General features: G+C 37.8%; 3 protein-coding genes across 4 annotated transcripts; all 3 read left to right on the top strand.

Annotated features, from left to right (window-relative positions):
* The first annotated feature begins 2,232 nt into the window (after positions 1 to 2,232).
* Positions 2,233 to 5,115, top strand: LOC135582362 (large ribosomal subunit protein eL13z-like). Its single transcript, XM_065173590.1, has 5 exons — positions 2,233 to 2,360; positions 2,604 to 2,724; positions 2,882 to 3,015; positions 4,466 to 4,624; positions 4,719 to 5,115. Exons 2-5 carry the CDS (start codon positions 2,616 to 2,618, stop codon positions 4,938 to 4,940), a joined length of 624 nt encoding a protein of 207 aa, XP_065029662.1. The 5' UTR covers positions 2,233 to 2,360; positions 2,604 to 2,615; the 3' UTR covers positions 4,941 to 5,115.
* Positions 5,116 to 5,710: 595 nt separating this feature from the next.
* On the top strand, positions 5,711 to 11,346 carry LOC135652795 (protein VASCULATURE COMPLEXITY AND CONNECTIVITY-like). Its single transcript, XM_065174033.1, has 3 exons — positions 5,711 to 5,866; positions 7,979 to 8,181; positions 10,367 to 11,346. Exons 1-3 carry the CDS (start codon positions 5,771 to 5,773, stop codon positions 10,686 to 10,688), a joined length of 621 nt encoding a protein of 206 aa, XP_065030105.1. The 5' UTR covers positions 5,711 to 5,770; the 3' UTR covers positions 10,689 to 11,346.
* Positions 11,347 to 12,016: 670 nt separating this feature from the next.
* Positions 12,017 to 15,432, top strand: LOC135652145 (E3 ubiquitin-protein ligase SINAT2-like). 2 transcript variants are annotated; one of them, XM_065172890.1, is made up of 4 exons: positions 12,017 to 12,175; positions 12,782 to 13,081; positions 14,176 to 14,562; positions 14,956 to 15,432. In XM_065172890.1, exons 2-4 carry the CDS (start codon positions 12,893 to 12,895, stop codon positions 15,274 to 15,276), a joined length of 897 nt encoding a protein of 298 aa, XP_065028962.1. In that variant the 5' UTR covers positions 12,017 to 12,175; positions 12,782 to 12,892; the 3' UTR covers positions 15,277 to 15,432. The 2 variants fall into 2 exon arrangements, with proteins under 2 accessions (XP_065028962.1, XP_065028964.1); XM_065172892.1 differs by lacking the exon at positions 12,017 to 12,175 and adding an exon at positions 12,206 to 12,691.
* The last annotated feature ends 1,082 nt before the right edge of the window (positions 15,433 to 16,514 follow it).

Genomic DNA, 16,514 nt, shown 5'->3' with positions numbered 1-16,514 from the left:
AAAACAACAGAATAGTTTTAATTTAAGAGATATTAGTCCGATTTTAGTCGGTTCAAATCGATTAATCAAATCAGTCTAAAGATCAAATTTTAAAAACAACATGAGTTCAATTTTATAAATCTTTTGAACCCAATTAGACCAAGATTCTAATTCCATTGATTTGAATTGAATTAATTCATTTGAAAAAAAATATTTTAAAGTTATTTAAAATTATAACTCAATTAACTGATTTATTGGCGTTATTCGAAGTATTTTATTTTAATCGAAAAAATGATTCGATTCATTTGGTTGGATTCCGAGATTGATAAGGACTAATTTGGTCGGTCTGCCGCATGATTTTATCAGATATCATCATCAAAATTTAGCTCAATGAAAGGTAAACTATTAACTTGGCTACTTTTAGTTGGGTGGAAATCTTGATTGTTGACAGTTGGGATTCTACTTACCTTTGCACAAGCAAACAGAAACAAATATCTTAAGGAGATCAAGTGCAGCAAGATGTGGACTTTGGAACTATTCACGTTTGCGTCGAGTGGTTGCAAAAGACAAGTTTAAGCTAGTGTACTGTGTATGATGTCATTATTTCAAGCAATTAGATTGGGTATGCATGGGAGAAGCAACATTATCAGTAGAAGAGGATACATCCAATCAAACATGTTCTCTGCCTCCTCTTCCAGGTTGCCTAATGGTGAGTATGTTTTCCGAGTTGTGATTACTTCTTCCTAAATCTTATTGTCTACGCTTTGTTATAAATTTTCAGTTCTTGTTATAACATGGCACCTCTAATCCTCATCTCTTATGATGATCGAAACAGAAGCACTTCAATCTGTGGAAGCTGCCTCTGAATGGCTGTTGGATGTTCTTGCTTCTTGAGTGCCTGTCAAGTCTCAGTTCGTCATCGCCATGGTGGAGTATAACTTCCCAGCTATCATCTGCTGTTGTTATTTTCTTCCACTGAACCATACTTGGAAGCTGCATGCAAGAACTTTTTGTTGATCCAAATGTCTGAAACAAATGAAGTAGTTCTTTCGGTAATACTGTTCTCTCTTAATTGTCCTGAAAGCAGTACACTTGAGGTGGCGTTAGATCATGTTGAAAGCATGCCATTTCATTCCCAAGGATTTCTCGAAGAGAAGAAAAAGAAGTGTGGAGATGAGTATAGGAGATCATTAACTTGAAGATTTAAGTGGAGCCCTAAATCCTGACATGTGATGAACAAGTAGAGTTGGGATTAAAGAACTTGACTTTAGCTTATTAAGCACGCCTTTCTCAATCTAATCTACCTTCCAATAAAAACAAAATTCAACAATAATTTATTTAAATTATTTGCATTGAATCCTTTTTTGCAAGAATTTGTCCACTTTCATTAGCGTTTTGTACAAACAATCAAGAGGTCAAGAATTAGGAAAGAAAATAGTAGGGATTTTTTGTTCATCATGATAATTTATTTAAATTATTATTTTGTCATGAAAAATAGACTAATTATAAATTATCAAATGTAATTAACTAAATCTCGATCCCTATATTTTTAAAAGTTTAAATTATTATTTTATCATGAAAAATAGATTAATTATAAATTATCAAATGTAATTAACTAAATCTCGACCCCTATATTTTTAAAAGTTATATTGAGATCTCAATACATATGAAAGTGAAACATTTAATCTCATTTTTGTTGACGTTGTTATCGACTCTATTAACGAAAATACTGTAAGATTTATCATTGAGTATGTGCTGGCTCTATCTCATTTTGGTTTTCCATCGAGCACTCGTATAATATTTTACTTTCATAAATATATAAATTTTAATATAATTTTTAAAAATATAGGGATCAAAATACTAAGGGTAACTAATTAGAAGGAATAATTTATAATTAGTCCTCAAAAATTTTATCTCATCCTTTTCTTTTCTTGGTTTGGGGAAGATTGAATTATTTTTATACATTAACCGTCCTCTTTCTCCCCGGTCTAAGCTGGTCAAACCCAACCTGATCGAGATGGACCGGATTGGTTCATCGTGGGTTCGGTTTGAAATCGTTATCTCCACCATCGATCGACGTTGGCCAGTCTGAAGTAGTCATCAGGTTGGGATATTTTCCAGGCCGAACCAAATCCCAAAATTACAGGTCCGGCAGGTGAGATTCGATCGAACCCAACCCAAATTGCAGAGCTAATCGACGCCAATATGAGCCCCAATACGAACATAGCTCAACACGCGTCTCCATCACTAATCCGACAATCCCGGCCGTCCAATTTAGGGTTCTCCGGATCTTCTCCCATTTCACCATAAAACCCTCGCGCGAGAGCGTCTCCAGTTATCGCGTAGTTCCGACTCCTTGCGGCGGAGCCGAAGGCGAAAGGGTAAGCCTCTCTCTAACGATCGCCGCTGACATCGAAATCTATCTGTGCTTTTCTTTTGGGTTGGGACGAATCATACTAAGAATTCAGACACTAGAAGTTAGATATGAGGCTGTTTTTTGGCCCTATTTGTCTTGATCGAGAGATTTGTTTACATATGCTTTGAAATTTCATTTGATATAAGCGTTTAGATGCTGTTGAGTTAGGGTTAATTAGATCCGTCGTTCTTGTTTCTGTGTTGAATAGAGGTGTTGAGCCATGGTTAAGCATAACAATGTCGTGCCAAATGGGCATTTTAAGAAGCACTGGCAGAATTATGTGAAGACTTGGTTCAACCAGCCTGCGCGCAAGACAAGGAGACGTATTGGTGAGCATCTTTCCTTACTGTTAGTATCTTTCTTCTATTGCTGAAGGTAGATTTCGGTCCTTGAGATTGGAGGCATTCTCTTGAACTTCTTGTTCCTCGTTCTATCTTTATTACCCTCTATGTTGCTGGTAATGATGTCATCACTATTGCGAGTCAGCTCGGCAGAAGAAGGCTGTGAAGATTTTCCCACGTCCAACTGCTGGGCCACTCCGTCCCATTGTCCAATGTCAGACGCTCAAGTACAACATGAAATCTAGATCTGGCAGGGGTTTTACTCTCGAGGAACTGAAGGTAACAATTTTGGTTCTTTCTTTTCATGCGTTACTCCTATTTTTGGTTTTCTATGTTATGTGCCTATGTTTCTTGGTTGCTATTCATTTTACATATGTTTGTGTGGATAGTGGAGAGATGATACATCGGCTGTTATGGAACAGACTAGTTTGAGGCTTATAGAAGAGAATGTATGGAATAAGGATTAATTATAGATAAAGGCCTTAATTTTCAATTTTAGGAGGTCATCAAAATTAATAAGTTTATATAAAAGCCTTAATTTTCAAGATTATAAAGGGTTGATTAGTTTGAGGTTTTGGTCTGCAATTATCACTGCTATTTGCAAGAAATCTAGTAGTTACTATATGGTCATTAGTTCCTTTACATTTTTTTATAATCTTTACATGAAGATTGATCTGAAAATGGTTAGTAGTGCTTTTGGCTACTTAGGATGTGTTTTGTGATTATTAGCAGGTCCATAGGGGCCAAAAACATATTTGGTTGATTGGATGAGAATAAAAGTATTGAAAATCTTATCAGGAGTGACATCAGAATATTATCATCGAACATGTTATGGTATCGAGAAATTGGTCTGTCACCTTGTTAATATTCCTGTTAGCCATTGATCACAAGATTGCTGGTAGGATCTTATTGATACTCATGATCTTTCCTATGAACAATAATGAATACACTGTTTGAAGGTCAATGTTCTTGAAAAAGCATGTGACTTAAGTCAAGGATCCTGTCTCTCTAGTTTGCGGTTATGATATACAGCAAGATGTTGATAGGTGCAAAACATTTTTGTGCGGAAGTTTTCTTTTCATTCTCTGTTCTCCAATAAAGACATTTTTTTAAAAACTTTTAGATGCTTTATGGAGCAAGTACGTTATGAGAGGTAATGGCTACTACCATTCTCTTAAATTTTCTTGTCAAATTTAAGATTCTTCATCTTCCTGTTAAGATAGTCTTCTTTTATTTATTTGTTGAGCGAGAATCTTGGGATAATTGGAAGGACCTTTTGATGCTATACCTTCGGCAGTATTACATTTGATCAAACAGCATAAAACTTGCATAGATTCTTTGTATGTGAAATTTACTCCAACTGGTACAGTTGTAAAGATTGTTTTTAAAAGAATTTTGTTTCTTAGTTATGCTTCTTCTAGAAGTAGTGAAAATAAATGAAAATTTTCTTGATTTGATGGAGTCCTGTGGCTTGGGACTATGGATACAAGATGAGCTTTACATTCATGTAAAATCTGGTGCATCTTTTGAAACCTTCCGTCTCATATTCATGCCAGCTTTGGCATGATCTGGGGCACTGAGTTGGCACGGAATTTATTTTCAATGTTTAAACTCATAATCTTCATGACAATCAGAATGTATTATTCCAGAAATTTTGCACCATGTAGTATTCTTTCTGGATTTATATGTACATCTTGTCAAATAACTGTTGTTTGTTTTGCAAATGCAGGCAGCTGGAATTCCAAAGAAACTTGCTCCAACAATTGGCATTGCTGTTGATCATAGGCGAAAGAATCGATCTCTCGAGGGTCTGCAAGCCAATGTCCAAAGGTTGAAGACATACAAAGCCAAGCTCGTCATCTTCCCAAGGCGAACCCGCAAATTCAAGGCAAGTGCTGCAAACTCTGCCGAGACTGCTGGCTATGCTTAAGCTTTCTCTAGTTTAACATTCCCTCTTATTCCATTATTGTTCATGTTCTCAGGCTGGAGATTCTTCTCCGGAGGAACTTGCAACAGCTACTCAGGTCCAAGGCCCATACCTCCCCATCGTGCGCGAGCAGCCTTCGGTTGAGCTCGTCAAGGTTACGGATGAGATGAAATCATTCAAGGCGTATGCCAAGCTTCGTGTTGAGAGGATGAACGAACGGCAGGTCGGTGTGAGGATGAAGAAAGCAGCGGAGGCAGAAAAGGAAGAAAAGAAATAACTGATTGATATCATCATGTGTTTCGACTGCCTTCAACGTAGATTTTGAATCTTATTATTAGTTGCTGAGTTATTGTGATTTGGATGGAAAATTGAACTCCTTCTGGAACGGGTGCGACAGTAACCATAAGATTTATGATTTAATTTGCAGCAAATGGGATGATTTATTATTGCCATTCTCGTTGGACCAAAAAATTGTCAATAGTATGTTGTAGTGCCATCAATTTTGAGGCGTGTTTTGGGTTAAAACACAAAAAAAAAAAAGAAGGAAAGGTAAACAAAAAATGTTCGATCGAAATTTTATTTCCGAGTTTGAAAGATTAGTTATATACTTTACCCACTTAGTCCATGATTTTATTAGAGGCAAACCTCCTTCCATATATATCCCTACCATTCAGTAAATTTTCACATGCATAAATCTTTTAATTTACATTTTGCATAATTTAAAACAAATCTATCCCACCCTACTAATTAGTTAACTGTTATTTAACTATTAATTGAAATTTTAGTTGATATTAGTTATTTTTTAAAATAATAATAATAATAATAATTATTATTATTATATCAAGAATATAATACATTTATTATTGTTATAGCTTATGTTTTCAATCTTAGTCAGAACTAATCACGCATTTTATGTGCAAAATCTTACTTGGATAGATAGTTGCACTCAATTATAATATATAAGGGTAAATACGTTATTTTGGACTTGCAAGGATATATGTGTAAAATTACTTCGTTAAATCATTGCCCGAGGCAAACAGTGGCCTCAAAAGTCAGTCCGAGAGTGGGAGGAGAGAGTGAGAGAGAGAGAGAGAGCGAGTTCGCCGGATGGAGAAGAGGGTGATGATTTTCTGCGCAGCCGCGGGCTTTCTTGGCCTTCTCTCTGCTGCTCTCGCCTTCGCCGCAGAGGCCACAAGGATCAAGGTTTGCCATCCCCGTTGATACTCTCTTCTGTACCAGTCTTTTTCTCGTTTCTGAGCTCGGCGAGATCTTGATCACGGCATTGTTCCGCTCCTCGATGTTCTTGCTTACTGGCCTCTGTCTTTCTTGGCCCTGTTGCTCTTCCTGCCTTCCGGGCCTGCAATTGGACGGTAGGGCTTTGATGATTTTTCTTCCCTCGGGTCCTCTCCGTCTGGGAAGGCGTGGCATTTGGTCCCGTGAGAAGGCTGTTTGCTGTCTTGGATCCAGCTCCAGCTATTTCCTCCACTCTCCTCTCTGTCGCAGTAGGGTTCAAAGACTGGATCTTGTTTATCATTGGGCCTCTTCTTGGTACCGTTACTGTTTTCTTTAGTAAAGGTCTCATTTTTAGATTCGTGGTTGCCTACCCTTTCTTCAGGTGCCGAGGTGTGAGGTCATTAGTATTTGTCCTCAGTAATTTGGTTTTATCTCTACCATTCGTAAGGCTATTTGCAGGTATAGCTTTCGTGTCAGGTGCAGATATCCCACAGATTGGTGATTGATTACACATGCGCACACAGATGTGTTATTTATGTCGCTTTTGCTATGTTCGAATGAGTGAGATCATTAAACATGTTTGCTTCAAAGTTTCCATGCCTCAGAAGTGTAAGTTCTGAGTGTTCCTAAAATGTAGAATAACATCATTACCCTCTGATTTTATCTCACTGATTCTCTTTTCATGTATCCTAACATCCTCTCCTTTGCCAAGAAAAGGGCTAACTAGAGCTAAGCACAGGCTAACTTCATCTGGTTAACGTGTAATTACAGGATCAGCTCCGTAATCTACAGTTTGTTAATTTTTGAGAAAAAGTTTAACCAAATCATTCCCCTTGTGAAACCAAATCAACCATACTGAACTATATACTGTTTGGAACTGGATCATGATAGAGCTTATGATCTTCATTCATGTGTTCAACTTCCAAAGCAATATAGCTTTGCTTATAGCATCTGTTGTCTTTGTGGAAACACGAACAATAACAATGGAGATTTGGCTGTAACCAGTGTTTATAAAACTATATAAAGTTGTAGGCATGTATATATATATATATATACACACACACACACACACACATTTAAAGTTCTGGGCATGTCGACCATTTTCAGACCCCGTATTGGTGGTAAAAGATCCATATAATCAACCCCGAATGATTGGGACTTTACGAACTTGTTGTTATCTATTGATAGGAGTCTTATGCACTGGGTTCCCCCTTTCAGAGTTACAACTTTTGTGTCATAAACACAAAACATGAACAACTATTTTCCATATTTTCGAAACTGATCCTTTTCGTTTAGTCCAAATTTAATAAAACAACCTTTTTCCTGGTTTTGTTTGATGATATGAATTTGATAGTGGATACTACTCTTACTAACTCTCAAGCTTTCTTAACTAATCTTGATTTTCTAATGAATTTAAATAATCATGTATCAAGCTATGTTCTCGTCAATACTCACCATATATTGTTTTCTAAATCAGTGATGAAAACGATCAGCAGGAGCCTATTGTTTGCTTTTGAAAAATTTGCAGTTGCTGAAATGGATAATATTTTGCTGTCATTGTCAGGCTTATCAAACTTTTAAGGCCTTGTATCTCAGGCTTCCATCTATGTCAAAAACTGATCATGATTTGTAGCATCATCTTTTTCATGTTTCAACAAAAAATAATCTAGTATTTCATGCTAATATTTCATTAATTGTAGAATTCCAATTTACTACATTTTTGGAGTACCGCATCTTTGTGCTCTGTATCCCTACTTCAGGTAAGATATGTGCCTTCACTGATGATACATGTTGAGATTCCAATTCTTTTTACTTTCTATGGTTTAGACTAATTGTTGACATTGGTTGAGTATCTATTTCGTAGCAATTTTAAAGCATGATGTGCCTTATCCGGATTAACTTAGCTCTCTTGAATTTATTCGGCTTAGTTTTGTAATATGACTAGGTATAATGGCATCTAAATAATTGGTTATTTTTTGATGTTAATCATCAATATTATGTGTTGGATTCCAAAGCTGGTGTGTTAATGGCACTGTTGCCATTTTAATAAAATAGTTTTTTCCTATGGCCTCTGGTTTTCAGGTTTCTGATGTGGAAACAACAACGCTAGGTGAATGCAGATACCCAAGGAGCCCAGCATTAGCTCTTGGTCTTATAGCAGCAGTGGCTCTTATCATAGCTCAGGCCATCATAAACACTGTAGCTGGGTGTATATGTTGCAAGAAGTATCCAAATCCATCAGACACAAACTGGACAATAGGGTTGATCTCTTTTATTGCTTCTTGGTGAGTTTCTGACCTTTAAGTTGATTTAAAAGTTGATTTTGCCTTGGTGCATTTATCCATATCACATAGAATTGTCAAGCCTTTGGTAAATTAGTTTCTTACTCATAATAAATATTGACATTGCTTTTTCATGATACTGTAGAATGAGACAAACTATCTTCTTCAAGCTATATGTTATTCATGTTAATAGTGTACCATAAGTTAATGTGGCTATGAATGTTAGTATTTCTGATACAAAGAGACAGATTAAATAGAAGTTCACCACTGCGAAGAGAATTGCAATACATGCCAGTTAATTTCTTCAATTACCAATGATAACTTGCATTTGTCAGAAAAAGAGAAAAAAAAGAAAAAAAAATGCATTTGTAAGCATTCTGAGATGCTGAGTTTTCTTATAGAAGGGCTGAATGTTATAACAATTGATACAAAAATAGGTGAAGTATTTTAGGCTGTATGTTAAATGAAGTAAATCTAACTACATAATTTCCATTAAGTATGGAAATCTTAAAGATGCCATCAACACTGTCAGATAAATCATATCTAAGGGGAAAGATTTGACCCAATATTCTCATTGCAGAGAGACTGGATAGCAATAAACCACAGGAAGATATATTCTTAGTTTGAAGTGTGGTTCTGTAAAATTAGATCCTGATGCCCCAATATCTATCATCTTAAGAGCGAGGGCAATCACAAGTGATGGAAGATAAACAGTCTGATGCTCCACAAACATGATTTTGTGTGGTTATGGTCTAAAGAGCTTAAATATCAAATAGCTAGTAGAGATAAAATAGAAACCACACATCAAGTTAGTGATGCTTACATGGGCTAAACAGTGATTGCAAAGAATTTCTATCTAGACTTTCAGAATACTTCTAAACTATCACCCTTGTTCCTAGTTTCTCTTGCAGAGCTTCCTTTTCTTGTCCTTTTGTCCTGTGAACAGCTTCATGCTTACTTAAGGCAAATTTCAAACTTACGTAGCCTTTGGCACCCACCGAAGCAGCCCTGGAACATTCTTCACTTTGGATGTCAATATCATGAGTCTGGACCACTTGTTATATGGAAAAACAATAAACCATATCAAATATGAAACTTCCTTTTCAGTAATTGACTTTTGTTTGTGATACACTTTCTAGCCTTCATTATAGGGTGCATTATTTTGTTGAGTTAGAGTTGACTTGACTTCTCCATGTTTTTCTCTCTCTATAGAAGGATGAAGAAAAGGCGACAAGTCATACTTCATCACATCACTTTTAAGGTTAGTTTCTCATAGCGGCCAGACATGATGCCAAGGGCTAGAATTAGGAGCTCTGGAGTTTGTGGCAGAAAATTATTAATCGTTGGATTTGAACTGTTGTTCTTGAAGGGAGAAAGGAAAAAAATAACTGTTGGTTGCATCAAGGTTATGGAAATTACATGTAGCATATAGAGTACTACAATTGGCTTGTGCTTGTGCTTAGAACCAAATATGGTTGGTTTCTCAATGAAGTTTTTGAAAAAATCAAGAATGCTGTGTCGAGGATTTCATGATAACCCTCACTAGACAATGGTGGCATCCTGCAGCATCACCTTTCCATACTTTTGCTGGTTGGCTTAGATAAATGTGGATGATTCACAGATGTGGAACTTGAAATGCAGCAAATATCTTTCTAGTTAGTGTATCCAACGAAGCAAAGTAGGTACAGGGATGATACCCTAAAAAATGTGCCTGGTGGGTTTGTAGCATCATGAGCAGAAGATTATTATGGCAAAGGAACCATTAATATGGAATAGATATTTGAGGCTAGGAGCACAGAAAGCTGCTATTAGGAATTGTAGCAAATTATGGAGAGGATTTCATTGAACCTATCGAATACTCATTTGTTACACTAGGAAATTGAGTTGTTTTAGCAAATGGACCCAAATGGTGATTCTATCAATGGCAGAAATAATGCACCAAATTCAGGGTTAAACAGAGAACAATAGATCCACAAAAACAAGGGTCACGTCACGATTGCAGTGCTCCGTGTGCAAATTGCATGTTATAGAAGAGCTCAACCATCTTAATTTATTCTCAAGTTCATAAATTAGCCTTCTTCCTGGGAGTAAAAATATCAGTTTCTTCATGCTTTTAACCACTGATCTTTTACTACTAAGTTTTCTGTATTAGTTGATGTCTTTGTTCTTCTTTTCTTAATTCATGCAGGGTTACTTTTATAATAGCCTTTGTTCTGTTGTTGAGTGGTGCTGCCCTAAACGACCGATGGGGACAGGAAAGGATGTATTTTGGCGAATTCTGCTATGTTGTCAAGTCTGGAGTATTTTCAGGAGGGGCAGTACTATCTCTTGCAAGTGTTGCTCTTGGGATTGTTTATTACATCTCATCGGTGTCATTAAAGAATGTGCAGCCCTGCAATTCGTCACAAAATCAAGACATTGCACTGGGTCATCCTCATACTACACCTCAAAGTCGGACGACCCCAGTATTTGTGCATGAGGATACTTATAATCGACAACAATTCCCCTGACGATGATACTTGCTCTGCCCAACAATTTTCCATTTCCTTTCTGTTCTTGAGCTCTTGCCTTCCGACATGGGGATTGCCACTCAAATCCCCATTACATGCAATTAGCTGGACCTTGGATCATTGTCACGAGAGGCTTCCACATGAGGTGCTTCCATCACTCGTTGGTCGTGCATTCGAGGACAGCACTCAACTGCAGAATTTAGGATCGAATGGTAGCTTGTCGGTGGTAGATGAACAGCATTCAATTGGCAGTTAGCTGAGTGTCGTTACGATATTTTGCAGGCATTGGTGAAGTGTCATTCTGACTGTTGTTGTGTTACAATGTGAGCATCAACATGTACTGATGGACTCGTCACAATTTATGTAATATGCTGTTTGATCATGCCAGGCTTGTGAAATGAAAACAAGGTGGGATGTGGGGTACAGTTTGTGTAAGAAGAGTCTTCCAAGGGGGTGTAGGTTTTGCACTGAGGGCATTGAATCGCCATGTGTGGTTGTTGTGCCATTGCTTGAGGGTTGCATGTGGTTGGTTGGTTCATTTACTGAACCCAATTGATTGCTTGAGGAATCTCCTCAGTTTGTACTCTCTTGCAGTAATAATTATTCCTGCAAACTTGAGTTCTATCCAAGAAATTGGACATAAAAATTGAATCTTTAGCATTTGGATTTGTATTAAAGGAAGTCGATAATTCGAAAATAAAATATTTTTCCCTCATTATTATGCACTTATCTAAGTAAGAAATCATGATTGAATGAATTTACTATTCCCCATATTTTAGCTTGATTAGAAATCCAACCCATATCTGTCTCTCTCTCACATTTTGTGCATATTAGATGCACTAGAAGACCAATGTGATGAGGGATACCAGAAAACCTAAAAGAATATTACTAAAAATAATAATATTTTAATTTAATTCTTCTTGATTAACTAACAATTATTATATTATAAATTCATTTTTTTTGTAACTATATATTTATCATATACAGTATTTATTTTTACATAGGGTATATATTTTTATATTTTGTAACTATATATATTTTTGTAACTAATATAAATTATTATATTATTATATGGGGTTTTGGATAAAGATCCAATTACATCCAACAACATATACATGGAAAGGCATACCCAACCCAACAATTTAATTGCCACATAGTAAGAATAGCAATAAGAAAAAATAAATTATATATATATTATTTTTATCTTTGCATGAAAAAGGAATTTGCCTTATTAATATGTGGAAGAGCTCCATTTTGGAGCTCCAAGAACGGACAAGCGGAGACCGCAGGAAATAAATAACTATAATACCAGCAATGCCAATTAAAGTAAGATTGGAAGCTATAGATGTACGCAGTCCTGCCCTCGCCGCGTGGGTCCTGTTTGCCCCTTTCCCCTCGCCTTCCTCCCCTTCGATTTCCCACGGCGTCGCCCGGAATCTGTCGCAGTTTGCTAAGTCGAGCTCTCCGGATTTGATTCCGACCCAAAGGTTTGATCTTTCGCTCCCTCCAATCTTCCTCCCTGGTTTTCCCCTTTGTTTTGAGGGCGATTCGGTTTATGTCTTGGGGTCAGTTGGGCGAAAACTTCACGCCGATGTCATTTGTTTTGGTATGCGAAGTCGATTTGTTGCTTGTCTTGTTCTTGGAGACTTTGAGTAGGCGAAAATTTGATGTGTCGGTTCGATTCGGGTTGTTGTCGTAGATTTAGGGAGACATGCCTTATTGCTTCTTGTAGCACTAACCTTCCTGTGCGTGGATGTATTATGGCCTATTCTTTCTGCTCTATTATCGGAAGGATTAATTAGATGTCTAATTGTATAGATTGTCTGGCCTCTGATTCTTTCCTTTTCGGACTTCACTTTTTGAGTTTGCGATAACTTCTTCATATATTGCTATGACTTCTAAAAAGTTTCTATCCCTTGAGACTATTTAGTTACTATTTTTCATGATGGATTGGTCACTGTGAGCAATACATGGCAAGTTTGACATTCTCTCGTAATCTTGAGGTACTTTTTAGTGTGCTTGTTGTGTGTGTGACAGAACAAATTCTCAGATAAATGGTCCAAATTAGTTAAGATTTTATTGTCTCATCGCAGGCATATAGTCCAAGTAGAGAACTTGCTCTTTGGGCCACATTGCTAATTACGGGTTGCAGTGAGAAGTTGGACTAGAAACAGGTTTCTGTGGCTTCTAAAAGCAGTGTGTCTATGGACATCCCTGAATCCCAATGGACAGAAGATGAATTCTGCGCTGTGGGTACCGAAACAGATCGCATCCCGTCATGCAAGTCTTCTGCCTCTTCTGGTGTTAAGGCGGGCATATCCTCCGGCAGTAGCGTGCATGAACTTCTTGAGTGCCCAGTTTGCACAAATTCTATGTTCCCTCCCATACACCAGGTGCTTTCTCTTTGGCTTCTTTTCTCTGTGCTGTCTTATGAATGATTGCCTTATGACCAAAAAACCAGGACATACGGTGTTATATTTGTGTGAGCTCACCGCGCTGTCCTTGCATTTGCATGAATTTTCAATTTGTTTAATAGGAACTAAACCATCTGTCTGTTGTAAGAATAAATCTTTTCTGTTCTGATACTGCAATTGGACTTTATCTTTCTTTTCATTGACTAGCACTTGCAGAATACGATTGATGGCGATAGGTAGAGGCGAGAAAAGAGGAGTAATTTTCCGAATCATAAATGCTGATGTATAGCATTGTTGCATCACCAAAGCATGTAATTATGTTGTTCCTATGACAACTGTTAGCTGTTATGTTGTTCTTACTAGTTGATGAATTTTCTTGCTTGGTGCATGAGCTGTCAGCAGAAAGTTATATAATCGGTCCATAACTGTAATAAACTTAATTGAGATTGTAGGACGCACATCAAAATATATGTTATCTAGATTTCTACATCCTGTAATTCCTGAAATTTTTTCCTTTTGTGGTTTTGGGTGTGTTTTGGGCGGGTGAGGGTGGGGGTGGGGGTGGGGGTGGATGAGAGATGGAGTGACAGAAACATGAGCAGCTATGCAGAATAACTAGAGCTGCCATGCAAATATCAAAATCTGGGTTAATCAAAGATATATCCATATTATCCGAAATTGAAATTTGAGCAGTTATGCAGGTTCAGGCCCTAGAATTGTTCAGCAAGTTGAGAATGCCTGGTTCCTGATGACATTCTGATGCCTGTTTACCATCCGAAAAATGACACATAAACTTGAATAGCAGGCTCGATGGTCATCGTGACTTGTTGATAGACAGATCCTTTCTCATTCTTAATATAGACTGTGCATCACCATCATAAATGCAATGAGATCATACACAACCTTGGTAGGTGATTGGCGTTATAGTTCTCTACTTCGTAGCATAGTATATCCGATCTCAGTCTTATCCTGTATGTAAGGTCATGCATTTCTCTGTTTCTCTTATTGCTACTTCAAGCCGTGTGGTCATTTGCTGGTGTGGGCTTTAAATCTTCTGTTGTTCACCCTTGCAGTGTCCAAATGGTCACACTCTTTGTTCAAGCTGCAAACAGAGAGTACACAATCATTGCCCTACTTGTCGCCAAGAATTGGGAAATATCAGATGCTTGGCTCTTGAGAAGGTTGCAGAATCGCTGGAGCTACCGTGCAAATATCAACACCTGGGTTGCTCAGAAATACATCCATATTATAGCAAATTGAAACACGAGCAGCTATGCAGGTTCAGGCCCTACAATTGTCCCTATGCCGGTTCAGAATGCCTGGTCACTGGTGACATTCCGATGCTTGTTACCCATCTGAAAAATGATCACAAAGTGGACATGCATGATGGGTGCACATTTAACCATAGATATGTCAAACCAAATCCTCACGAGGTCGAAAATGCAACATGGATGCTGACCGTAAGCCTTCCCTTTTTTCAGAACATATGTTCTTGATGTCTCCATCTCCTAATATTGTTGCTTAAATAGCTTCAGATCGATGACATGAAATCCTAACGAGCACCAACATCTTGGAATGAGTCGTATCGATGCTAGTATTTATATGTTTACTCTTTCATAATTTTGTGGATTCAAAAACCAAAACATATTACTAGTTATGTAATGCGGCAGGTTTCTTGTCATATACACTAAAACATATAGTTTATTTAAAAAAAAAATTAGCTGATGTCTAGCAAGTGCTTTAATTAAATATTGTGCATATGTTATTTTACAAAGCTAAGCTCAAGTCTTCCTTCTAATGGGCCAGATCCATTTTAGTCGCCTATTTCTTACACTTGCATATATAAATTGCAGGTTTTCAGTTGTTATGGGCATTATTTTTGTCTTCATTTTGAGGCCTTTCTCTTGGGAATGGCTCCAGTTTACATGGCATTCCTAAGATTTCTCGGCGAAGACAGCGAGGCAAGGAACTTCAGCTACAGCCTTGAGGTGGGTGGCAATGGCCGAAAACTTATATGGCAAGGAGTGCCGAGGAGCATAAGAGACAATCACAGGAAGGTCCGAGATAGCTACGATGGGTTGATCATCCACCGGAACATGGCCCTCTTCTTCTCCGGCGGCGACAGGCAAGAGCTGAAGTTGCGAGTGACCGGTCGTATCTGGAAAGAACAGTAACATGTCTTCTGGCCGCTGTGGCTCCTAAACATCGGTGGAGTAAAGAGTAGGATCCTGGTTAGCTGGTAAACTGGTTCGGCTCTAGTGATTTAGCATGCATCTTTGGATATGTCAAAACTCTTTCTTGTATGATAATCTAAAAGCTCTGTTGATTCATTGTCATGGAGACACATGTGAGATCCACAACTATGGCCCTTTTTTGCCATTCCTTTTTCCAAGTTGAGGTTCACTAGAAGCATTGCAATAGTTTGTATGTTTGCTGAGTGCAATGGAGCCTTTAGTTCTTGTAAGTAATTATGAGGGTCTCCAACTCCATTTTGTTGTCATTTCATCTTTGTGGGTGTGTAGAGGTTGGGATGACCTGTTGCAATATTTGGGAGTTCAATTGGCTATAGCCTCACCAATTTTTGTTTATATCTCATTGCTTCAACCAGACAGCCACATTTTTTAGTTGATCAACCAAAGATGGCTTTTTGCCATCTTCTCACCTTTGCTTTAACATCACAAACTTTACCACCCATATGATGCAGATCATATCGGTGCACACAACTGATCTACTTTGAATTTTTCATTCCTATATCTGATTAATAGAGTGATGAACTTGTCATGTTTAACAGCTGTTATTTCTCTTTGTTTCTTAAGGGAAAATTGGGTGATACCTCCATTATTACTATAAATTAAAAGAAAAAGAATGCTCCTTGATGATCAAACACCAAAGATAATAGATTCCATTAACGTAAATCCATCACCCAAACCTGACATGAACCACCTGCAATAATATTATATGTCAAATGATGCTTGTAACATAAGGAAAGTTTCAACACATCATCATACCTTGTTTTATTCCTGGAATGTTCTTTGCTTTGCTCCCAGTTTATATGAGAATGAGTTCAGACAATTGACTTGCAAACCAGTTTCCTGGCATGTATGGTGAAGTACAAAGTACAAAGCCATGAAAGGTCCCTCTCCCAGTTTTTTGCTCTCTCTGCATGCCTGCACTAACCTACAAAAGACCTCTTCTTGATGCCCGAAAGTATCCCTTTGAGATGCCTCCTTCGACCAAAACTAAGCTGCTCACAGCCTCGAGAACTCCACACCGTCGGCAGCTCTGCGTCCTCCGCTTCTCCTTTAAAGCCACGCCCGTTCTCCTCTCAAACAATCCTTACCTTCCTCCTCGTCGGAGCACTGATACGTGCCCATGGCTGAGACCTCGGACATCCACGAGGAGATCGCCAAGT

Source organism: Musa acuminata, chromosome BXJ3-11 (assembly GCF_036884655.1).
Source record: "Musa acuminata AAA Group cultivar baxijiao chromosome BXJ3-11, Cavendish_Baxijiao_AAA, whole genome shotgun sequence".
NCBI classification, from domain to species: Eukaryota; Viridiplantae; Streptophyta; class Magnoliopsida; order Zingiberales; family Musaceae; genus Musa; species Musa acuminata.
Note: the sequence above shows the minus strand (reverse complement) of the source record. Positions and strands in the feature narration are given on the sequence as shown.